The sequence below is a fragment of the Salvelinus namaycush genome, chromosome 6 (assembly GCF_016432855.1).
Source record: "Salvelinus namaycush isolate Seneca chromosome 6, SaNama_1.0, whole genome shotgun sequence".
Taxonomy (NCBI): Eukaryota; Metazoa; Chordata; class Actinopteri; order Salmoniformes; family Salmonidae; genus Salvelinus; species Salvelinus namaycush.
Window position 1 is genome coordinate 26420394 of NC_052312.1, and position 25864 is coordinate 26446257.

At 39.6% G+C, this 25864-nt stretch overlaps 1 protein-coding gene across 1 annotated transcript in view; it reads right to left on the reverse strand.

Annotated features, from left to right (window-relative positions):
• Positions 1-1331: 1331 nt before the first annotated feature.
• LOC120049308 (sodium/potassium/calcium exchanger 2-like) overlaps positions 1332-25864 on the reverse strand; it is a 151859-nt gene continuing 127326 nt past the window's right edge. The window contains exons 7-13 of the mRNA XM_038995558.1: positions 20365-20463; positions 12815-12900; positions 11905-11916; positions 5276-5410; positions 4853-4942; positions 3476-3642; positions 1332-1581 (exon numbers count right to left, since the gene is read on the reverse strand). Coding sequence (XP_038851486.1) covers positions 1332-1581; positions 3476-3642; positions 4853-4942; positions 5276-5410; positions 11905-11916; positions 12815-12900; positions 20365-20463 — 839 coding nt within the window. The remainder of the gene's footprint in view (positions 1582-3475; positions 3643-4852; positions 4943-5275; positions 5411-11904; positions 11917-12814; positions 12901-20364; positions 20464-25864) is intronic.

The following is a 25864-nucleotide window of genomic DNA, read 5'->3' on the forward strand; positions in this document are numbered from 1 at the left end:
GTGTGTCAGAGTTGTTAAATGTTTGAAAATAGACACAACCCCAATCTCTTGGCGTTATTCCAAATTGAGGTCTGAAAAAATGATTCATACAAAAGTATCAGCTTCATTCGCTTATCTCAATTTTGAATCGTATCTGTAGTCTTTGTATATTGATGTGCAACCACATCTGTCCTTATATTCCAGCTTAAACATTGAGTCATATATGTTACGTTTTTTCATTTGTCTGCAATTGATTGAATTGGGTTTCAAGTTAAACATTTCCAGTAGAGTTTACCTTTCCAATTGGTGTGTGAAGCATGGCAAGCTCTGTACAATATGAACTCTTATGTCCAATGGCGGGTGGAGAAGTGGATAAGATCATAAGTAGGCCTATCAAGACCCAGGAAGAGGCTAGATCCAATGCCTAGAGTACATGTTACTGCTACAGTACAACTGGGCTACTACTATTTTAGTAATTAGAGCTAGTGTGTCAATCCAAAAATAATACATGAATCTTCTGAACAGACATGGTGAGCAATGACATCCAGAAGGGGAGATGGAATATTTGAACTTCAGTCTTTTGGACAAAGCAAAAGATACATTTGCAAAAATCAGTTCCTATCTCTAGCTCTGCATTCAAAACTGTTTGGACAGCTTCGTATTTTGATGCTCTGTCACTAAGTACACAAGAGAGGAGATAATCATGGCTCCAAACCATATTTTAGTCTTGTGTGAATCCACACATTGTGTGGAGTATCAGCAACATCCCTTCATCATCATCAAACTCACTATACAACAAACACTGGAGTGACAAGTCGAGTGAAGTCATCCGGTCAGTCAGTGAAACCAGTTAAAGAGTGTCATCCAAAGTCTTATTCAAAAAGGTTTCTCACAATCTGTCCTGAAGCAGAAAGTATTATTGTTGCACCTCTGGTGTTTCATGCCAGGCTCAGCCACCACAGCTTTGTCAGAAGTCTCTTGTGTACTTCCTTCAGCCTCCTCAATCTACTGAGTAGTCCACTGATCTAGTAAAACAAGTGACATGCATAAGACGGCATAGTTGCTCCTCTACCTGGCTAATACACCCCCATCCCAAAAAACTACATCCCCCGGTCATCTACAACCCCCGCCCCAAAATAATAATCATATTTTGTATTATTATTATTATCATTATGATGATGATTATTATTATTATCTACTTCCGCTCAGGTTTAGCCGTCCAGTGAATCAGCCGAGCCAAATCATGCGCCCTTATTCTGAAAGTTTTTTTGAGTGCATTTCCTCTATCCCATCCCCATGCTTCTTGTATCCTGTAGAAGGAGTGAACATTTTGTGGCAGGAGTGGAGGGGTCTCAGATGGATATAGGGCAGGCGATGATCTTGTCTTCCAGCATAACGCTGAGCACCAGGAAAACTAAGTAGAGCACGAACATGATGAAGCCCAGCAGCTTGCTCATCCGCCACTTGCAGGCAGCAATCGAGATGATGACGAAGATGAGCATGAGAAAGAGCAGCACAATGGCGCAGAACAGCCCGTTAGAGCTCACCGCCACAGGCCGCATGTTGTTGATAATGGACCAGAGGAGCCATGGGAACGGCAGGCTGAAACACACAAAATAAACAAACACACGTGTTACATGGTCTTCAGCCATACTTAAAGTTTATCTTTCAGCATCACATACATCTGTGTAATAAATCTAGATAATAGGTATTGTTCAGTTTAGACCTGAGAATGGACGCCTCTGGGTTGTAATGAATAAAGTCCCTTTGCAAAATGTCCATAGTGGGAACTTCCATGTCACCACCGATGGGCAAACCGTATTCAATCGAATAAATTAGAGAATACAACAGTTCAATTAAGTTCAATTAACTTTTACATCCTATTATAAAGTATCTGGTGTCTACCAAGCATTTATCATAAATCTGGTAATAATTGTTATCAAAATGATGTTATCAAAAAAGTGTGGTTTTAATTAATCCCAATGAAACCGAAAGCTACTTATTGGATAAGAACAAAGTAATACTGTATGACTGTTACTATGTAATATGTAAAAACATCCCCCAGCACTGCAAAAATGCTAATAAGAATAATCTAATAATAAACAATGTTCAAAATGTGAAAGGAACATATATTAAAATAAATTAGTACTGTAAAACTTAAAGCTGCAAAAAGTAACTTTTTGGGCAACCCAACCAAATTCACATAGAAGTGTGATATAGATCTGTCATTGTCATCGAAAGCAAGTCTAAGAACGGTATATCTGTTCTATGTGCACTATTTATATGCTTTCCGTGCTTAAGTTACATTTTTGCGTCTTTTACTTTCGGTTTTGTACACCAGCTTGAAACAGCTGAAAATACAATATTTTTGGTTATGGAAAATATATTTCACAGCGGTTTAGATGGAACAATTATTCTCTACACAATACTTGCTTGTTTTGTCACATAAATTGAAATTAGGCAAACTATTCAAATTTTTGAATAGTGCATCTTTAAATTAAAGGCAGTGTCTCAAATATCCATTGGTATCTTTTTAATAGTCAGGCAACAGCGTTAATTTCAGCAAATAAACAGCTGTTTCAAATAAACGGCAGTTCTTGATGAATTGTATACAAGGTTACCATAAATTACCATGAATTGTTTACAAGGTTTAATGTTTGATTTGTTACATTAAATAATTCAGTAATGACAAAAATAAATTATGTCAATCATCAGTTTTTATTGCCAGTCAACAATTTTGGCGGGTACAGACCCCTAGAAATGGTGAAAGCAAGAACTGCCGAAAGGAGAATAATTGTCACGTTCTGACCATAGTTCTTGTGTGTTTTGTTTGTTTTAGTGTTGGTCAGGACGTGAGCTGGGTGGGCATTCTATGTTGTGTGTCTAGTTTGTCTGTTTCTATGTTTGGCCTAATATGGTTCTCAATCAGAGGCAGGTGTTTTGTGTTGTCTCTGATTGGGAATCATATATAGGTGGCTTGTTTTGTGTTGGGGTTTGTGGGTGGTTGTTTCCTGTCTTTGTGCTTTCTCTGCACCAGATAGGGCTGTATCGGTTTGCCACATTTTGTTATTTTGTATTTGTAAGTGTTCACTGTTTATCGTCTTAATTAAACATGTTGAGCACTGGTGTTGGTCCAATCCCTGCTACACCTCTTCTCGTGAGGAGGAGGAAGGCTGCCGTTACAATAATTATGATTATGTTCTGTAAATTAATTAAATATATTTTTAAATAGAGGCACATTAAGACAAAATAAATGTGAGATAAATGATAACACATTAGTGCAGGAAATCAAAACATTTATTACAATGCTGGAAGTAAAAGCTGTAACTAAACAATTAACTATGCAAATGAGCTAAATCGGTGTGCATTAAAAGCCTGTCTCTAATAAGTGCCTGTTGTGTTCAGTGATTTAAGCAAATAAATACCCTTGCTATTAATTGCAAGTTTATGATAATTCGAAATTAGAGTGATCACAGTACTGATGACAAAAGCGTACCCAACAGTGATGTCAAAGATGTTGGAGCCCACAGAGCTGGACACGGCCATATCCCCCAGCCCCTTCCGTGCAACAATGACACTGGTGATTAGGTCAGGGATGGAGGTACCAGCTGCTAATATAGTCAAGCCCATAATCTCTTCTGTAATCCCAATGGTCTCTCCAACCTGTAAAGAGTAAACAGAAAAAAATGGGGTAAATAAATATTTTAAGTGGAGGTGAGGTTTAAGGAATTAAACAGTCAGCTATACTTTGACATATTTTGGGGTTTTCTTTTTTCATATTCTGCTGAAATCCCTGTATTCAGGGACTCTGACTATTTAATGTTGTCTAGCTTTGATTGAGAGGTGTAGTTACACAGGCCAAAGAGCGGAAGGCTGCTGATAACAATATCACAGTGTTCTAACCCTCTGAATATCCCTCTCCTTTTCTAACTACCTATACGTCCTGCCACTTGCTTGTGAACATGTTTGTGTTCTGTTCTGTGTGAGGTGGTTTAGGGTCTTAACAAAAGGAAACATGATTTCACTAAATGTATACTGGACAAAAATACAAATGCAACAATTTCAAGATTTTACTGAATTGAAGTTAATATAAGGAAATCAGTCAATTGAAATAATCTAATCTATGGATTTCACATGACTGGGCAGGGGCGCACTCATGGGTGGGCCTGGGAGGGCATTTGCCCACCCACTTGGGAGCCAGGCCCAACCAATCAGAATTAGTTTTTCCTCCACAAAAAGGCTTTATTACAGACAGAAATACTGTCAGCTGTCTAGGTGGCTGGTCTCAGACGATCCCGTAGGTAAAGAAGACGGATGTGGAGGGCTGGCGTGGTTACATGTGGTTTGCGGTTTTTAGTCTGGTTGGACATACTGCCGAATTCTCTAAAATGACGTTGGAGGCGCCTTATGGTAGAGAAATGAACATTCAATTATCTTGCAACAACTCTGGTGGGCATTCCTGCAGTCAGCATGCCATTTGCACACTCCCTCAACTTGAGACATTTGTGGCATTGTGTTGTGTGACAAAGGTGCACCTGTGTAATGATCATGCTGTTTAATCAGCTTCTCGATATGCCACACCTGTCAGATGGATGGAGAATATTTGTTTCTTTTTTTTTATAATTTGAGAGAAATAAGCTTTTTTTGCAAATGGAACATTTCTGGTATATTTTATTTCAGCTCATGAAACCAACACTTTACATGTTGCGTTTATATCTTTGTTCAGTATAGTACTGTTCCAATCTCAAATTTTTCAGCAACTATGGTGGATGCAAAACTAGGCCAGCTCAGTACAGCTTGGTTTGGCTTGGCTCAGTAGTGTGAAAAACCCTTAATGGTTAAATTAATTTAGCCCCCAGTGCACCCCACGTACCTGGTGAGCCCACCACACCATTAAGTAGGAGAATCCAGCAATCCAACAGATAGAACCCAGAAATGAGATGGGAAAGAACTTCTTTGCAGTCTGTTAGACAAAGGAGGAAAAGGCTATGATTACTCTAAAGGCGTAAATGACAAATGAAGCCTCAATATTATTGTTCTACAGGTATCTAAAGCAAACAACACATCACACTTATTATTGACCAGTTATAGCTAAATAAGTATAGACAGATACACTTCATACTAAACATGAGTCGTTCTATGTTTGCGTCCCAAATGCACCCTATTCCCTATACTACTTTTGAGCAGGGCCCATAGTGTGTAGAGCACTATATAGGGAATAGGGTTCCATTTGGGCCTATTTCTCTATCTGACAAACTGGAACAGTAAGAGATAGAAATGGAGGGGAATCACTTACTGGTTTTCTGACATCAGGCAGTGTAAGCCATAGAGGGAAGACGATGGGCATGATGATGAGGTAGGTGAAACGCTTGCGCATGGTATCTGGCCAAGACAGGCTCAGAGGCTGGTCCTCTTCCTCCTCATCCTCAGCCTAAGAAAAGAGAGCAAGTGTGGAAAAGAGAGGCTTTCAGTATCGATACAGTTTCAAAATAAAATACAGCACTCGTACATCTGAGTTCTCGTTGCAGGTGCGTCGGAATAATGCAATAACTTCAAAGAAAAGAGAAACCTGCAGTATTGATACAGTTAAATGTGAAATTGGTTTGGAGAAATTGGGAGATCTGTGATCAAAATGTGGTGCAGTCAGGGTCAGCCAGGCCTTTCTGGGGAAAAAAATATGAATACTATGATGATGATAAATAATAATGACAACTAAGGCCTTAGGAAATGATTATAGAGTTGGTTGGCATTCCCTCACTCTCTGTGACCTTGAGATAGGGGCATTTGATGACAGTGGTTTGGAAGATTGCTCCAAGCCTGGATGAGCCTGACACTCTACTCATGTGCTCATACATGGCGCATGATCAAATGTCTGGACTGCTGGACCTTCAGTTTGGTCATCAGAATGCCAAACAAGTGAGATACCTCAACTTCTAAAGATAAGGGTCTGCATCGCTGTGTAGGTGACATGGAAGTAAGCAGTGGCTCACTTTAACACGGAAATCTGTCTCACCGCATGACATTAATCCAAGCAGGCCTCTTCTGGCCAAAATTACAGACCCAGTTGCCTGATATATTGCATTATTGTCACAATATTGAAGCTGATGGGAGACATTTTCCTCTCCATAAAACACGCGGAACAAGCTTAAGAACCTGAGCAATGACGAGTTAGGTATTTTCGTCTCATCTGCAGGTGCATCTGCACAGATCTTGACAACATCTAGCCTACACCAACAAAGGTGGAGCAGAAAATGTTCTGTGTACTTGCGGTACTAGCAAAAGGGATTCCAGACTTATGGAGCCTGTTGGAGTAATTTTCAAATATGAAATTATAGTTTTGACTTTTATAGGTCATTGATTTTGTACTGTAGCTAACTAGCCATTTTTACAAAGTTCGCAATAAGTGATTGTAATGACAGTCCACCAGAACAGAGAGAGCAAGATGTAGTCTGCATTTAAGCTGATCACACAGTAAAAAAAAAAGTATAAATAATGTCATGATATACTGTAGATTATACATAATATATAACATTATGAATGCATTAATTTGAGCTAACTTACCTATCTGGGTATGTGATTTTCGTATTTTATTGTACAACTATAATCAGCAAATTGGAGTTAAAGGACATAGCCATACAAATTAAATAACATTTTATTGGTTACATACACGTGTTTAGCAGATGTCATTGCGGGTGAAGGGAAATGCTTGTGCTTCTAGTTCCGACAGTGCAGCAATATCTAACAAGTAATATCTAACAATTTCACGACAAATACCTAATACACACAAATCTAAGTAAAGGAATGTAATTAAGAATTTATAAATGTATGGATGGCCAATGATTTCAAGTCTGTGTACAGTATATAGGCAGCAGCAGTGAAGGCTATTTAACAGTCTGATGGCCTTGAGATCTAACCTGTTATTCAGTCTCTCGGGTCCCAGCTTTAAAGTGTACCTGAAAGTGTACCTGTACACTTTCTGGATGATAGCGGGGTGAACAGGCAGTGGCTCGGGTGGTTGTTGTCCTTGATGATCTTTTTGGCCTTCCTGTGACATCGGGTGGTGTAGGTGTCCTGGAGGGCAGGTAGTTTGCCCCCGGTGATGCGTTGTGCAGACCACACTACCCTCTGGAGAGCCCTACAGTTGTGGGCGGTACAGTTGCCGTACCAGGCGGTGATACAGCCCGACAGGAAAGCTCTCAATTGTGCATCTGTAAAAGTTTGTGAGGGTTTTAGGTGACAAGCCCAATTTCTTCAGCCTCCTGAGGTTGAAGACGCACTGTTGCGCCTTCTTCACCACACTGCCTGTGTGGGTGGACCATTTTACTTTGTCAGTGATATGTCAGTGATATGTACCATACAGTAATGGGTGAACAGGGAGTACAGGAGGGGGCTAAGCACGCACCCTTGTGGGGCCCTAGTGTTGAGGATCAGCGAAGCGAGATGTTGTTTCCTACCTTCACCACCTGGGGGCGGCCCATCAGGAAGTCCAGGATCCAGTTGCACAGGGCGGGGTTCAGACCCAGGGGCTCGAGCTTAATGATGAGCTTGGAGGGTACTATGGTGTTGAATGCTGAGCTATAGTCAATGAACAGCCTTCTTACATAGGTATTCCTTTTGTCCAGATGGGATAGGATCCAGTGTGATGGTGATTGTGATGGCGATTGCATCGTGTTCGCAATTGCATTGTCTGTGGACCTATTGGGGCAGCAAGGAAATTGAAGTGGGGTCTAGGGTGACAGGTAAGGTGGAGGGGATATGATCCTTGACTAGCCTCTCAAAGCACTTCATGATGACAGAAGTGACTGCTATGGGGCGATAGTAATTTCGTTCCGTTACCTTGGCCTTCTTGGGTACAGGAACAATGGTGGCCATCTTGGAGCATGTGGGGACAGCAGACTTGGATATGGAGATATTGAATATGTCCGTAAACACACCCGCCAGCTAGGGATAGGGATGCCGTCTGGGCCGGTAGCCTTGCGAGGGTTGACACGTTTAAATGTCTTACTCACGTCGGCCACGGAGAAGGAGAGCCCACAATCCTTGGTAGCTGGCAATGTCTGTGGCACTGTGCTATCCACAAAGCAGGCAAAGAATGTGTTTAGCTTGTCCGGAAGCAAAACGTCGGTGTCCGCGACATGGCTGGTTTTCCTTTTGTGGTGTGTGATTGTCTGTAGACCCTGCCACATATGTTTTGTGTCTGAGCCATTGAATTGTGACTCCACTTTGTCTCTATACTGACGTTTTGCCTGTTTGATTGCCTTGCGGAGGGAATGACTACTCTGTTTGTATTCTGCTGTATTCCCAGTCACCTTGCCGTTAAATGTGGTGGATCACGCTTTCAGTTTTACGCAAATGCTGCCATCTATTCACGGTTTCTGATTAGGGCAGGTTTTAATAGTCACAGTGGGTAAAACATCTCCTATACATTTCTTGATAAACTCAGTAACCGTCTCAGTGTACACGTCAATATTATTCTCGGAAGCTACCCGGAACATATCCCAGCATGTGTGATCAAAACAATCTTGAAGCGTCGATTCTAATTGGTCAGACCAGCGTTGAATAGTCCCCAGCATGGGTACTTCCTGTTTGAGTTTCTGCCTATAGGAAGGGAGGAGCAAAATGGAGTCGTGGTCAGATTTTCCAAAAGGAGGGCGGGAGTGGGCCTTGTATGCATCCCGGAAGTTGGAGTAACAATGGTTGAGTGTTTTTACAGTGTGAGTACTACAGTCGATATGCTGATAGAATTTATGTAGCCTTTTCCTCAAATTTGCTTTGTTGAAATCCCCAGCTACAATAAATGCAGCCTCAGGAAATATGGTTTCCAGTTTGCATAAAGTCCAGTGAAGTTCCTTGAGGGCCGTCGTGGTATCGGCTTGAGGGGGATATACACAGCTGTGACAATAACCCTAAAAAATGTAATGGGAGATAATACGGTCGGTATTTGATTGTAAGGTATTCGAGTTTGGGTGAACAAAAGGATTTGAGTTCCTGTATGCTATTACAATTACACCATGAGTCGTTAATTATGAAACATAGACTCCCGCCCTTCTTCTTCCCAGAGAGATGTTTATTCCTGTTGGCACGATGAACTGAGAATCCAGATGGCTGGACCGACTACGACAGTATATTCCGAGAGAGGCCTGTTTCTGTGAAAGAGTATGTTACAACAGATTGTATTTTTATTAATTTATTTCACAGGACAGTCAGGAATGAGAGAGGGCGATAGATAGACCTACATGTAGAGCAGCAGACAGATGCATTGTAAAAAGTAACTGCCTAACTCATTAAAGAAATTGAGTAGTGGCTACTCAAACATCTCCAATGGTCACTAGAACTCAAATCATAAAAGTGGTAACTCAGATGTCAATAAGATTTCTTATCACTGAATGTTTTTCATTACTATTAGCAAATATTAGGTTATTGACTAAATATAACTTTATTTGTGCTCTGCTAATCTAAAGTTATTGAGTTGTTGCAAGTTATGATTATTTAATATTTTACAGTCAATCTAACATTTATTAAATAAGTTGTTTTTACTTGATTACATTATGTTTCACATCTTTACTTTAAAAAAATAAAGTTGTAGTCAGACATTGATATTTGAGTAAAAAACACTTGATTTATTTGTGTTGTGCTGATATAGAATTATTATGATTTTGCAAGCTATGAATAGTGCCATGTTGCTCCGTTTTTGAAAGGATTGCGGGTAATTATTATTTTTTGGACTATATGATACTTTTACACAATGTATGAATGTTTAAATAAAGAAAAGTATATTTCTAAAATCGTATTAAGCGGTTTGTTGTACTATGATGTGTAAAGGATCACGATGAACGGATATTAAAACCAGGGTAAATTGACGTTCAATAATGAGACAACTCAGACAAGCCATTCCTACCATCAACAAGGTCACTCCGCTCTAAATGACAAAGGCTATTGCAGCATTCTGCAATGCTTACAGCTCTACATCCAAATATTGCTAGAGGAATGATCATTGTGCTCAACAATGCTTGCCAAGGTGGGTTAAAATGACAAATCGTCAAATCCATAAAAGAATGTTAAACATTAAGACATGACCACTAAAAATTACTAATCAGAACTACTTCCTACTAACGCTTGAAAAAATAATAATTTAAAGGCCCAGTGCAGTTAAAAACGTGATTTGCCTGTGTTTTATATAATACCGTGAAATTGTGAAAATGTTGATAATGCTCTTTTAGTGTAAGAGCTGTTTGAAAAGACAGCCTGACATTTTTGCCTGTTTTGGTAAATGAGTTTATAGACCAAAAGTCCCAAACCTCTCTGCCAATAACAGCTAGTTTTCTGTTTTCCCCTCCCCACAGACAGTCATATCAATATTCTTGCTTGAGAAATTGCTCTTTGGTAAGAAGCTATTTTAGTTTATTATTTACCATTTAAATTTAAAACAATCAACTGTAAGGTACTTAATTGGTATTAATTTAAGTAAATGGGACCCTACATTTTTATGTTCCCGAGAATAAATATTAAGTAACTTCAATTGATATAGTTCAGAATACATAATGCAATTTAGTGTAAAAAAAAACACAAAACAGCTAAGTATTTACAACTTAAAAAGATAACCAAATTGGTGGTGATGTCAGCATATTACTTTAAGTATTGAACACTGCAATACTTTGAGTTGGGTTACTTGAATGGTTCTGGGCAACAGGTTTCCACCCCAAAAATTAATAAGCAGAACTAATGACCTTTTACAGTGTGGGAAGAGGTGAGACTAAATTCGTACGTACATCACCAAGGGGGATATGTGATCTGGTGTCGGCAGCGCTACCACTAGACCAGACTCCTGCACTCTCGGAATATTGTTATTGGAAATAAACTGTGAACGTAAAAGTTATAGATATATTTTTAATCAACCAGTTAAAGGTGACATTTATGACTGTAGCTGGTATATAAAAACATCTCTATCGTGAATTATGAATTAAGTATTTATTAAGGATCCCAATTAGCTGCTGCCTCTTTCTGGGGTCCAGCAACATTAAGGCAGTTATAAGGTACCATATTAATTTAAAATAAGGAAAGAGCACAAACAAACCCTTTTGAGAGTGGAAAGCAGTCTCAGATTCCCTTGTATCCAATTAAAGAGGAGGACCAGGACCCCATTTGGGACTGCTGGAGAACAGGTCCTCACACGCCAATCAATGTAGAACGCACCAAGAACTATTGCTGTCAGCCAAGTCTGTCCCTTACTCCCTTGCTCTGTGGACAATGATGTATGCAAAAAAACATCAGAGAGGATTGTTTTCAAACCTAGGGGTATGATATCCTGTTCTAATGAGACCAAATGTTCATTCGTTGGGTTTGAAATGTAAAAAAGGTCAAGATGAAGTACCTACGCAGCATATTAAGCGGGTTGGAGCACGATAGAAGATGGACCTGATGACAGCTCAGCCTGCTTAATCTGCCATGACCGTTGGCGCTGACAGAGACTTGCTTGTAACCTTGGCGATGAAACAGCAGTAAAACAAAAGGGCTATTCTCTTCCTCCCTCTCCACATCCAGATGATGGTATTGTTATCAATAGCATGGCGTACACAACCGTGCTATAATCAGGCGAACCAATATATTCTGATGCCATTTTTTGGTTTCCACTTCTGGTCTTTGGAGGTGATATATAATATATATTATAAACTGCGTGGTTCAAGCCCTGAATGCTGATTGGCTGACAGCAATGGTATATCAGACTGTATACCACGCGTATGACAAAACATTTATTGTTATTGCTCTAATTACATTGGTAACCAGTTTATAAAAGCAATAAGGCACATCTGGGGTTTGTGATACTGTATATGGCCAATGTACCACGGCTAAGGGCTGTGTTCAGGCACTTCGCGTTGCGTCGTGCTTAAGAACAGCCCTTAGCGCGGTATATTGGCCATATACCACACCCCCTCGGGCCTTATTGCTTAAGTATATATATGTATATATATATGCCATTTAGCAGACGCTTTTTTCCAAAGTGCTTAAAGTGGGCTTAATCTGTGCTTAAACATTACATTTTATTAATGGTTGGAGACAGGCACAGGAATTCGTAATAGGGGGGTTTAATACTCCACCCAAAATATACAACATGCCATGAAAAGGCACGGGGACGAAGCCCAAAACAAACATGTATACAAAAACACAAGGAGGTAACCCAAACAAAAGAGCGTGGTTAAACCTCTAATATATACCTGCAATACACTACACGGGGCGAGACCCGTAACAACAAATGCACAACAATACACGGGCCGAGACCCGTAATTACAAGTGCACAATACACGCAGCTTGAAAGCCGAAATAACAATGCACAGGTACTCACAGACCAATGGACATGGGAACAATAACCGACAAGACAATGGTGCACAGAGGGCACATATATACAATTACTAATCAGGGGAATTGGAATCAGGTGTGTGTAATGAGGCAGTGCAATGACGCCTAGAGGCCGGTGACATAGACCTCCGGAACTGGTGCACGGAATGAGCAGCAGTACCGGGGGAATCCGTGATATGAGCAAGCAGCATGTGAGTGAAGACCCTATCTGAAGTGTCGTTTTATGCTTCACATGAAAGCAACATTTAAGTTGGTCTGTAACCTACGGTAATTCTGTTTTTTTCCCATTTAATTATTGTTCAGGTCCGGCATTCCATAACTCTAAGGTTCATATCTTTGAGTTTCTAATGTATCTGACTAGTACCTTAGTAAATATGTGCACAAGTGGAGGGATGGGAATTGTTGAGTTGTGTGCCCACTTGTTTGCGGTCGGGTCTATGTTGGTTTGTGTGTGTGTGTGCCCCTAAAATGGGTTTCTTACCGGAGCTTCCCCTTCTTGTCCTGCAGTACCATTCATTGGTGGTGTGACTTCCACCTCGACATTTGAGCTGTTTGGAAGATTTTTATCTGCATATCATAAAAGAGAAAACACGGAGAGCAATTAATGTAATTGTGGTATAGATGGGTTGCAAATTGACTCACAATATTGTAATGAAGATTCTCTTTAGGCACTGCGCCCTCCTCTGAATGTTCTACTCAATTAATTCTGAATTGGCGCTGATGAAGATTTAGTCTAAAGTGCATTATAGTGTCTTGGAAACACGATGACATTTCAAATAGAGACAAATATTTAATAGAAAACCTTTTGTCATCATTGTGATGCAGTATAACATGCAGTATAACTCTAGCTAGCTAGCTAAGATTGAGGAGACAGCACCACATTTTTACTAGCTATAGTTTGCATTGCTAGCTATTTGTAAAGAACCTTGCCATCTGTCTAAAGTACTTTTTTTTTGTCATGGCAAAGTTGTTTCCTACTAATTATTTGCATACTTTAGACACGTCATCATATTTCAAGGCCACTATAGTGTAATTTAGACGAAACGGTCACTAATCAATGTTGACAATGACTGGCTGTCACTCGACTTCGAGCAAAGCTATTGCTGAGGCGTCTGTAGAACTTTCATAACAATGGCATGACCAAGTGACGGAGATGCAACCCATGAATACAGGTAGGAAAAAAGCCAATTCAGTGTAACAAGTTAATCAAATACAGAGTAATATTCGTAAAACAACACTGTAAAATGCTGCTATGATTAATCAAGAGATTTAGTCATTAAGAAATGACTAGCTATAATTGCACATCCATCAATCAAACTATCTACGGTATCCGATGATGATTGCCCTCAGAAAATAAACATTGTACACACTACTTTACGCAAACTTATTTTTTACCACAAACAACAAAACTTTTCTCCCCCCTCACAAAGTGTTGACATGAAAGAAAGGTAAAAAAACAAAACAATACTCAGCTCTGTAGAGCTTCTGCAGGTGTACATGATCTTTTCAAGACACGGATTGAGGAACACTGCATTAGGACATCCAACCTTCACATCTTTCACAGTCATGCCTTACAGCTTCAAACAGTGGCTGCATATATTGGTTTTGGGCTTTTCAAAGCACAATATGTCCCCATAAGCATTGCTAGCAGCACCAAAAATGCTAAGCGATGAGATGCTGGACCTAGGGTGTCTGTGAGTGTGTGTTCCTGTAGTGCAGCTCCCCCTATCTTGTAAGAGGGCTACCTTATGTCGAACTTCATTTAGGGCCCTATTCATTTAAGGCCAGATTTACTTACACTATTCATTAAAATACAAAATGCCGAAAGCTATAAAATCGGGTTGACTATAACATAATTGACATGGAAATTTGTTTAATCCAAGTGTGGTTGTGACATAGCAGGATATTGCCAGGGAGGTAAAGTGATCTGATACTCCTATTGTCTAACAAATGACTTCCCTGGCCCTTTTGGAAGGGATCCTATACACTATTAACTAAACCATAGAACATATTCAAATGAATGATACATTTGATATGTCAATTTGATATACTAGTGGCATATTACATTCTGAGTAAATAAGACATTACACTACACATTTGTATATTAATTACATTTGACATTTTTTGGGACTACAGTACAATATTTTTTAAAGTAGAAACTCGTTTAACCAGCAACATGGACTTCTAATCTTAAATTGATACTTATCATGAATTTGGGTTCTGTTAAGATGTTAATATGTTAATGTAGCACTGTTAGCCTAATTTTGTCTCAGTAATAAATATCCATGTCCCTCTTTGATTTTGTTTGTATGGGAACATTATACACATGAAAGCTCTTTCTATGGCCCCTCTGAGTATCTTTTGGACCATTGCGTCAGAGCTCTTTGAAGTGAAAACACACATGAAATGCACTTGGCAGTGGCTCAATTGAACAAAACATTGCTCTAAGACAACAGTCACAATTGATTTGGCACTTCTAAATGCCATGCTTGCTTGGCTTTAGAACCGAGGCCTCATTAACCCAAAAGATAGCATATTTTTGATCATATCTCAAAGGTGGTTTATTCAATCCTCCCAATTTTTCAGGACTTTGTCAGTCAACTTGTCCCTAATATCAGTCAACTTGTTCCTAATAACTACACAAATATTTTAGATTTTCTGCATCAATATGGACTTATAAAAAAATATTTTGACCCCAGCCAAAAAACATAAAATTCCGCTTTTAGTAATTTGATAAATAGCCAGGACCTTTCTTTGAATCCAGGTTTCTTTTTAGGCATAATGCCAGGTTATACATATCATTGTGGACCTGCGTCAGTGATTTGGACCATAGACATTTCACCTACCAAGATAGAGCTCCCCAATACTCGCCTAAGATTCTAACTTTTCTATACAGATGTGCTATCTTAATTTGATCACTCTGCTGTTGTAGAGAATGTTCATGTGCAGCAGGAAATGCAAATTCTAGTGTATTCAAGGTTTAAAAAGGCTTCTAAAGTTAGTTAATTCCACTTTAAAATCTAAGACTTGATTTATCCTAACACAAATGTACAGTGGTTGCTCAACTAAAAGTTATGTGATTATGCTGCGGGACTTAGATGTAATTTGTGGTTTAGTACCGTACCCCGTGTCACTACTTCATTGCTCCAGACCAGCGCAAGGGGGAGTTAGAGCACTGATTATGCTTTTGAGTCCCAAGGTGCTACTGTCTCTAACTGACAATGAATGGGCAACATAAACCAAATAGAAACTGATAATTGTGCACGACTTTCATTTAACTGAATGATGAGGATGAAGGAGGTGATTGAATTTACAACAATACTCTAAGAATTGCGATTCCTCTGTCCTGTACGCGCACACCTGGAAAAATACACTTATTTTTTTGTTTCTACTCATCAGTATTACTTACTAAAACTGTTTTTTATTCTAAGAGAAACTTAGACTACAATTAGGGTGTGGAAATGTTAGGATTATTTTGCTCTTACTTTAGTACTGTAGGCTACTCCCGACCAGTTACCTTGTACAGCGCCTAAATGGTGCAGCGGTCTAAGACACTGCATTGCAGTGCAAACTGTGTTGCTAAAGATGCTGGTTCAATACCCGTGCTGGTTGTGACCGGGAGACCTATGAGGTGACATTATTTATTTGGTTTCTCCCCCTCTAAAAACAGAAATAAATAATTCTAAAAAACAAACTAGTTTAATTTATATATTTGTAACAATGTCTCACCCCATGTTCAAGAATGGCCTTTTTCTCGCTCACTTTAGGTTATTTGAAAATGAAATAATCTCGAAAATATCATTAGTTTTTAAACAGGCCATAGAAAGTTGTTGCAATTTCAGTTTAATCCACCAGAAAAGACAGAACAAATAATAAACCTAATATTGTGGTTAAACTCAAATATAATTAGTATATTTGAGTTTAACCACAATATTTGTTGTATTATTTGTTCTGTAAAAAAACCTTTTATTAATTGGAACCTTTAACAAGTGGAAGGGAGAAAAACTATTATAATTATTATTAACCCTGTTTTCCACAAGCATAGCAGGCTGAGAATTCCGCAAACAACGTTTCTAGGATGGGAATTAACAGCACAATATATATTGGTCATATTGGTCATGGTTCCTGAGTGGCACTGTGGTCTAAGGCACTGCAACTCAGTGCAAGAGGCATCACTACAGTCCCTGGTTCAAATCCAGGTAGTATCACATCTGACTGTGATTGGGAGTCCCATAGGGTGATGTGCAATTATTATGAATTAGTTTAGAAATATATAAAAGCCCCTTAGATATTCTCACAGATCAGATTTGACCTAACGAAAAATGCCTCTTAGATATAAATTTCGAATTGTCCAATCCTCTAAATGTAATTATTGGCGGAGATTCCCCAGCTAGCACAGTGAATCTGGGCCGATTCCGGCTGAGAGTCGGGGCACTCGGCTGAGAGTCAGACTCGTCTTCGGCAGTATTACTTATGGCTGGGATGTGGGGATTGAGCTCAGGCCGATTCCGGTGTAAATTATCTGGCCCAAATGTATTACTTGGGGCTCGGGCCGATTCCGGTGACAGTTATCTAGCCCAAATGTATTACTTGGGGCTTGGGACGATTGGGGCTACTCTCTGGCAGATGATTACACGGGCTGCTTTATATAATTAACATTTCATTATTTATTTTTCCATATTTTCTCATTGTTTCTGTGATCAAAAAATACAATTAGCATTTAAATGAAATTCTTTAAGAGTCCTGTGTAGTATTTTAGTATTTTGATATTTTGTGCAAGGTAGTTGATAAGCATTAAAAACTTTGTGGATGGAGCCTCCTGAGGTTCGCAGCAGTCTAAGACACTGCATCGCAGTGCAAACTGCGTTGCTACAGATGCTAGTTCGAGACCCATGCCGGCCACGACCGGGAGACCAATGAGGCGACACACAATTGGCCCAGCATCGTCCGAGTTAGGGAAGGGTTTGGCCAGCCGGGATGTCCTTGTCCCATCGTGCTGTAGCGACTCCTGTGGCGGGCCAGGCGCATGCACGCTGACACGGTCACCAGGTGTATTGTCATGCCCTGACCTTAGAGAGCCTTTCTATTTCTCTATTTGGTTAGGTCAGGGTGTGATTTGGGTGGGCAATCTAATTTTCCTATTTCTTTGTTTGGCTTGGTATGGTTCCCAATCAGAGGCAGCTGTGTATCGTTGTCTCTGATTGGGGATCATACTTAGGCAGCCTTTTTTCCCACCTTAGGTTGTGGGATCTTGATTTTGTTAGTTGCTGTATAGCCTGCAGAACTTTACATTCGTTTTGTATTTTTTTGGTTTTTGGTGTTCATTTTAAATAAAAGTAAGATGTTCGCCTACCACGCTGCACCTTGGTCTCATTCCAACAACGGACGTAACATGTATGGTGTTTCCTCTAACACGGAACCCAAACCAGCTGTGCGCGTGCGCCATCGTGCGCTATCGTGCATAAATGTATTTTGCCCCCCCACACCAAACGCGATCACGACACGCAGGTTAAAATATCAAAACAATCTCTGAACCAATGACATTAATTTGGGGACAGGTCGAAAAGCATTAAGTATGGCAATTTAGCTAGTTAGCTTGCACTTGCTAGCTAACGTTAATTTGTCCTATTTAGCTAGCTTGCTGTTGCTAGCTAATTTGTCCTGGGATATAAACATTGAGTTGTTATTTTATCTGAAATGCACAAGGACCTCTACTTCGACAATTAATCCACACATAAAACGGCCAACCGAATCGTTTCTAATCATCGCTCCTCATTCTAGACTTTTTCATCGCTTAACTTATATGGTGATCGCATCTAAACTTTCATAGTATCACCACGGCTACCGGCAAAACAGTTCGTCTTTCAATCACCCACGTGGGTATAACCAATGAGAAGATGGCATGTGGGTACCTGCTTCTATAAACCAATGAGGAGATGGGAGAGGCAGGACTTGCAGCGCGATCTGCGTCAGAAATAGGAATGAGTTCTATTTTAGCCCTTGGCGTCGCAGACGCTCGTTGGCGCGCGCGAGCAGTGTGGGTGCAATAATTGAATAACATGGATTTCTACATTTATTTTGCGACGCTCGCGCACACGACGTGTCCGGTCTGGTCAGCATGTAACACAAAATGTTTTTTTGTGGATGGGTATAATTTGTATGTATAAAATGTATAATAGTAATATTTAAAATTACTAAATTGGGTAATTTTATATTTATTTAAATAAAAATTTGCATCGGCCAGATGCCGGCAAAGTCGGCTGAATTCCGGTAGACGGAAATGGCCCGATGTACTTGGGCCGATTCTGGGCAGTCAATCAATTTGATACCGAGACTGACACCTGAGGCCGGGCCGATTCAATCAGTTCCGGCCCCCCAGAAGAGGGCCACTTCTGGGCCAATTCCTCATTGCTAGCTGGGTCACGTCATTGAAAAAATATTTTGTGATATACTGTAGGCCTACCGTAGGCGACATGAGTCTCACTAGTGTTGAGTAACGTGCTGTTTAAAGTGTTGTAGGTCTTTTTTATTTAGGATTTGAAGCAATAGACTACCCGCGTATGGTCAACTATTTCAGCACCGTTTCACGCCGCTCTGAGACAAGCATGGGGACTGGTCTTGATAAATCAATGAGATGTCTATTTTCACTGAATCTCCATTTGGGTATGGGTTAGACTACAATTAGAGTGTGGAAATGTTATGCTCTAAGTACTGTAGCCTACTCCCGACCGTCACGTTGAACAGTGCCATATTTTCCGTTCCATCCTCACAGAAACCCTGAGGGTTTTGTTTTTTGTTTTTCTTGGAATAGAAACACCATAATATTAATCAAATTAATTAAGCAACATTTCTTCAAATCAATCCCATATACTATGTTCTTACAAAAAAGCTTTTAAATTCTCTAGTACAGCCAGTATTGAATGCTCAAAGATGCCATCTGGTGGTCAAACTTGCACTAACTAGCATTAATGGTAACAATGGCTGACAATTAAATAACGTCCCATAGAATTCTGCGGCAGCCTGCAAGCTGTGCTGCAGTATGACTTAACTTGTAAAGGAAGAACAACTGTATCAACCCCTACAAAAATGTCCATTAATTATAATTCACATAATATTTCACATTTCCTGTTGCTGCAGGATTATTTTCTTGCTGTGAGAAACTGGTCAAATGAAGACAACATATCTGTATCAAGTAGCCCATGACTGTGTACAAAAATGTATATTTGTGCATATGCGAACAAAACAATGGCAATGGTATTTGCGTTTCACAAAAGCTAGTGAGCTGTTTTAGAAAATGCAGGAGAGCAGGCAAAACCTCAAGGAGGTAGCAATCCAGCATCAGGGGTTATGTGAGTAGAGTGTAGGAATGTTAGATTAGTCTGTTAATTTAAGATAAATTAAACTGAAGTTGGTGGTTACTACTGGTTACAGACACAGAGCATGACAAAATGTTCACCATGTTTTTTGTTTTCGTCAGAGCCCGGAGTTGGCGTATTGAGATTGGATGTATCAAGTTACAACTGGCACTCCTTCGACAGAGTGATAATCACTAGATGGGCATGCTAGTAAGGACAGGCATAATGACTTCTGGACTTCTGTACTTTGTAACATGAACTTCTAATGAACTTCTGTACTTTGTAACATGGCCAAATAGTGATGATCTCTGCCTGTGTGGTTATTGGAGATTATTGAATAGCTTCGACCTGCATTTCATCAGATTGCAGATTTTTCAGAACCTGTTATATAATAACAAATATCTAACAATTACATGGTTTCAAAACAATATAGAGCATTGAAGGGATTTATTTCAATATTTAGCCAACTGCCAAACATACAAATGTTAAGCCAACTGCTGTCTGTTTAGCCAACTTCCAAACATACAAATATTTGTGAGAGTTTGTGTATGTGTGTGAGAGAGAAATACATAGAAAAGAAAAAGAGATCACTCTTCAACTTGTTTGTGTTTCTGATATCATTCACTTGTGTTAACACATGGGACTACACTATACCCCCAGAGTAGAGACCACTCACCTGACCGGCTGGCTACTCCATTAGCCTTCTCGCTGTCCTCTACTTGGCATTTCTTTTTGGCAATCTTATGAAGGATGGATGCCTTTTCTCTGAATTTTCCTGCAACATAACCATCATGGAGTTAACTACAGTAGGGGACGTAAGCCCTGTGTCACCTTCACAGGTCCATTGCCTGGACTCAGGGCTCCTCTGCCTTTCTCATGGTTCCAGACCTATCTAAGTTCAAAGGAAAAGAACAGAAGCAAGTTTTCATATCACTATTCAAATTACAGTTTGAAGTCAATGTCATATAATGTACTAATGAGCCAGCAATGTCCTAGATGCATGCCAGTGGGAGAGAACACTTTATGAAGCATAATCGGTCACACCCAATCTATGGCCAGGTCTACTAAGCCTTTATGCTAGTTGAACCTAAATTTGTACACTTTTATTTTCTGGGGGCATAGCATTTAGTCTAAAAGATAGAACAAAACAGTTACATACAATTTAAGAGACTGATTAAGATATTGCACTTGATAATATCCATTTCAGAAAAACATTTTGTTACTAATCTTTCGTGGACAGACTATGTAACATATGGTATCGTAATGTCTCTCAAAAGACTGTGGGATGCAACAATAAACGAGCAACAGTTGTTCCAGTGCGATGGTTGTTCATCACTGATTAGTTGTACAAGTGACGATTTAGCATGTGTGAGCTTCTTTAAAAATGTTACCCATAGACTTCAGAGAAACTTGAAGAGCGAGGGGGGTGGAGCTATCGCCCTTCTTCCGCTCCTCGTTCTAGTATCTTTTCTCATACATCTCCCCTTAGAACATATTTGAGTAGCTGCCGCAAGATATTCCTTCGGGGTTGCCGACTGCCAACTTTCCACCAGGCAAATTCTTAATAAATGTGGCTTGATGAGGTCTATCTATGATCATTAGGAACCTCTTCTTGTCACTGTATTCACATACAATGTACCAAAATATTGTTATACAAAAGACAGTAATGGCATAAACAGAATGCAAAAATAATGACATTCAACATAGAGGTCAACATTTCCTTACTTGACTACTTTAAATAAGAAGGATGTAGATCAGATCATATTGGACAATTTAATAAAGATGGTAACCAACATCATCTGTTTTAAATTGGTGGCTAGCTTACACTACCGGTCAAAAGTTTTAGAACACCTACTCATTCAAGGGTTTTTCTCGATTTTTTTACTATTTTCTACATTGTAGAATAATAGTGAAGACATCAAAACTATGAAATAACAAATATGGAATCCTGTAGTAACCAAGAAAGTGTTAAACAAATCAAAATATATTTTATATTTGAGATTCTTGAAATCGCCACCCTTTCCCTTGATGACAACTTTGCACACTCTTGGCATTCTCTCAACCAGCTTAATAAGGTAGTCACCTGGAATGCATTTCAATTAACAGGTGTGCCTTGTTAAAAGTTAATTTGTGGAATTTCTTTCCTTCTTAATGCTTTTGAGCCAATCAGTTGTGTTGTGACAAGGTATGGGGGTATACATAAGTCCATATTATGGCAAGAACAGCTCAAATAAGCAAAGATAAATGACAGTCCATCATTACTTTAAGACGTTAACATTTCTTCAAGTGCAGTCACAAAAACCATCAAGCGCTATGATGAAACTGGCTCTCATGAGGACCGCCACAGGAATGGAAGACCCAGAGGATAAGTTCATTTGAGTTACTAGCCTCAGAAATAGCAGCCCAAATAAATGCTTCACAGAGTTCAAGTAACAGACACATCTCAACATCAACTTTTCAGAGGAGACTGTGTGAATCAGGCCTTCATGGTCTAATTGTTGCAAAGAAACCACCACTAAAGGACACCAATAATAAGAAGAGACTTGCTTGGGTCAAGAAACATGAGCAATCGACATTAGACGGGTGGAAATTTGTCCTTTGGTCTGATGAGTCCAAATTGGAAATTTTTGGTTCCAACCGCGATGTCTTTGTGAGACGTGGTGTGGGTGAACGGATGATCTCCGCATGTGTATTTCCCACCGTAAAGCATGGAGGAGGAGATGTTATGGTGTGGGGGTGCTTTGCTGTCTGTGATTTATTTAGAATTCAAGTAACACTTAACCAGCATGGCTACCACAGCATTCTGCAGGCGACACGACATCCCATCTTGTTTGGGCTTAGAGGGACTAATTAATTTGTTTTTCAACAGGACAATGTCCCAACACACCTCCAGGCTGTGTAAGGGCTATTTTAACAGGTAGGGGAGTGATGGAGTGCTGCATCAGATGACCTGGCCTCCACAATCACTCAACCTCAACCCAATTGAGATGGTTTAGTATGAGTCGGACCGCAGAGTGAAGGAAAAGCAGCCAACAAGTGCTCAGCATATTTGGGAACTCCTTCAAGACTGTTGGAAAAGCATGAAGCTGGTGAAGCTGGTTGACAAAATGCCAAGAGTGTGCAAAGCTGTCATCAAGGCTAAGGGTGGCTATTTGAAGAATCTCAAATATAAAATATACACTACCGTTCCAAAGTTTGGGGTCACATCCTTGTTTTTGAAAGAAAAGCTATTTTTTTGTCCATTAAAATAACATCACATTTATCAGAAATACAGTGTAGACATTGTTAATGTTGTAAATGTTGTTAATGTTGTTAATGTTGTAAATGACTACTGTAGCTGGAAACGGCAGATTTTTAAAATGGAAAATCTACATAGAGGGCCCATTATCAGCAACCATCACCCCAATGGCACGTTGTGTTAGTTAATCCAAGTTTATAATTTTAAAAGGCTAATTGATCATTAGAAAACCCTTTTGCAATTATATTAGCACAGCTGAAAACTGTGTTCTGGTTAAAGGAGCAATACAACTGGCCTTCCTTAGACTAGTTGAGTATCTGGAGCATCAGCATTTGTGGGTTCGATTACAGGCTCAAAATGGCAAGAAACAAAGACCTTTCTTCTGAAACTCGTCAGTCTATTCTTGTTCTGAGAAATGAAGGTTATTCAATGCTAGAAATTGCCAAGAAACTGAAAATCTCTTACAATGCTTTGTACTACTCCCTTCACAGAACAGCGCAAACTGTCTCTAAGCAGAATAGAAAGAGGAGTGGGAGGCCCAGGTGCACAACTGAGCAAGAGGACAAGTACATTAGAGTGTCTAGTTTGAGAAACAGACACCTCACAAGTCCTCAACTGGCAGCTTCATTAAATAGTAGCCCCAGTCTCAACGTCAACAGTGAAGTTGCGACTCTAGGATGCTGGCCTTCTAGGCAGAGTTGCAAAGAAAAAGCCATATCTCCGACTGGCCAATAAAATTAAACGATTAAGATGGGCAAAAGAATACAGACACTGGACAGAGGAAGATTGGAAAAAAGTGTTATGGACAGACGAATCTAAGTTTGAGGTGTTCGGATCACAAATTAGAACATTCGTAAGACACAGAAAAAATTAAAAGATGCTGGAGAAGTGCTTGACACCATCTGTCAAGCATGGTGAAGGCAATGTGATGGGGGTGCTTTGGTGGTGGTAAAGTGGGAGATTTGTTCAGGGTAAAAGGTATCTTGAAGAAGGAAGGCTATCACTCCATTTTGAGACGCTATGCCATATCCTGTGGACGGTGCTTAATTGGAGACAATTTCCCCCTACAACAGGACAATGACCCAAAGCACAGCTCCAAACTATCCAAGAACTATTTAGGGAAGAAGCAGTCAGCTGGTATTCTGTCTATAATGGAGTGGCCAGCACAGTCACCGTATCTCAACCCTATTGAGCTGTTGTGGGAGCAGCTTGACCGTATGGTACGTAAGAAGTGCCCATCAAGCCATTCCAAATTGTGGGAGGTGCTTCGGGGAGCATGGGGTGAAATCTCTTCAGATTACCTCAACAAATTGACAACTAGAATGCCAAAGGTCTGCAAGGCTGTAACTGCTGCAAATTGAGGATTATTTGACGAAAGCAAAGTTTGAAGGACACAATGATTATTTCAATTAAAAATCATTATTTATAACCTTGTCAACATCTTGACTATATTTCCTATTCATTTTGCAACTATTTTCATATATGTTTTCATGGAAAACAAGGACATTTCTAAGTGACCCCAAACTTTTGAATGGTAGTGTATTTGGATTTATTTCACACTTTTTTGGTTACTACATGATTCCATATATGTTATTTCATAGTTTTGATGTCTTCACTATTATTCTACAATGTAGAAAATAGTACAAATAAAGACAAACCCTTGAATGAGTGGGTGTTCTAAAACTTTTGACCGGTAGTGTATGTAAGCAGCAACGGTTGTCAAAATTGATAAAAGGTCAACAATACAGTTCTGATAAATGTAGCAGCTGCATAATGGTGTAAGATACTCAACGCTTTTAGAATTTTAAAAATCCATCAAATAATGTCTGAATATCACCTTGATGTGTTTAAGCCCCGTCCAAAGGTCGGCTTTGAAATAGATGCATATCAAAAACCACATGTTCCATTGTTGCCATTTTGAATGGACTGCCATGTGTGTTGATAACAGACTTTTTGGCGCAATAATACATTCACAGTGAAAATGTGCTTTGCACAAGAAACAGTTTGAATGTCCATGGCTTTTCTTTAGAAATAACTTACATAGAAATAAGATATACACCCTCTTGATATTCATAATGGTGCTCGCACAGGAAAATTAAACTTCAACATTTCAACATCATCTAATCACCTATGCTTATTCTAATACAGTGACAACTAAAAGATACCAAAAATTATTTAGTCCAATCAATGTAAACTAAATATGATGTGGCTGTCCATGCTACTGATTTCTGTGTGTGTGCATGTAAGTTCATGCAAGTAAAAAAAACATGTTGACTCACCCTACTTGTAGAGTAACGCCATTGCCATCCTCCTCTTTCATGTTGCCTAAAACGGTCTATGACTCTGTCATACATTACACGCTTTTAGTTTTTGTTGTCCTAGGCTACCTGGCGAAGATGCTTGATCGGTAGCCTAACTTCCTTTCATGGGCAATGATGCGCCAGGCCAGCAAGTTAACATTAGCATACTACATCTAGCTACATGTTGAACTTCCATCCTCTCAGGCTACGGGCACAATGAATGAATGTATGGTTGGATCAGAACCGCCGCTATAATTATTGGTCAGTATGGAGAATTAAGTAAAACCATAAGTCAATATCCCTATCTCCATTGTGAGAGAAAAATTACGTATTTACCTGATTAATTTGATATTAATTGTTAACAATTAATACGTAACAAAAAGTAAGACATTTCTGTTCTACTAATGCTGTGTTTTATGGTCTCCACTCTAGGTCCCTGAAGCTAATCTGGGTGTATGGTCAAGAATGGGTTTTACTAGAGATAGCTTAGGTTTAGAACGATCCCTCATTGTCTTATAATCATCCTGGCATCTGGGAAACTTAGCCAGGGTGGGGTTAAGACAACACCACCCGTGCAGATAACGACAGGATGAACCCAGAGTGGCTTATGTTGCCCCAATCTGCTTCGGAGGGGTGGA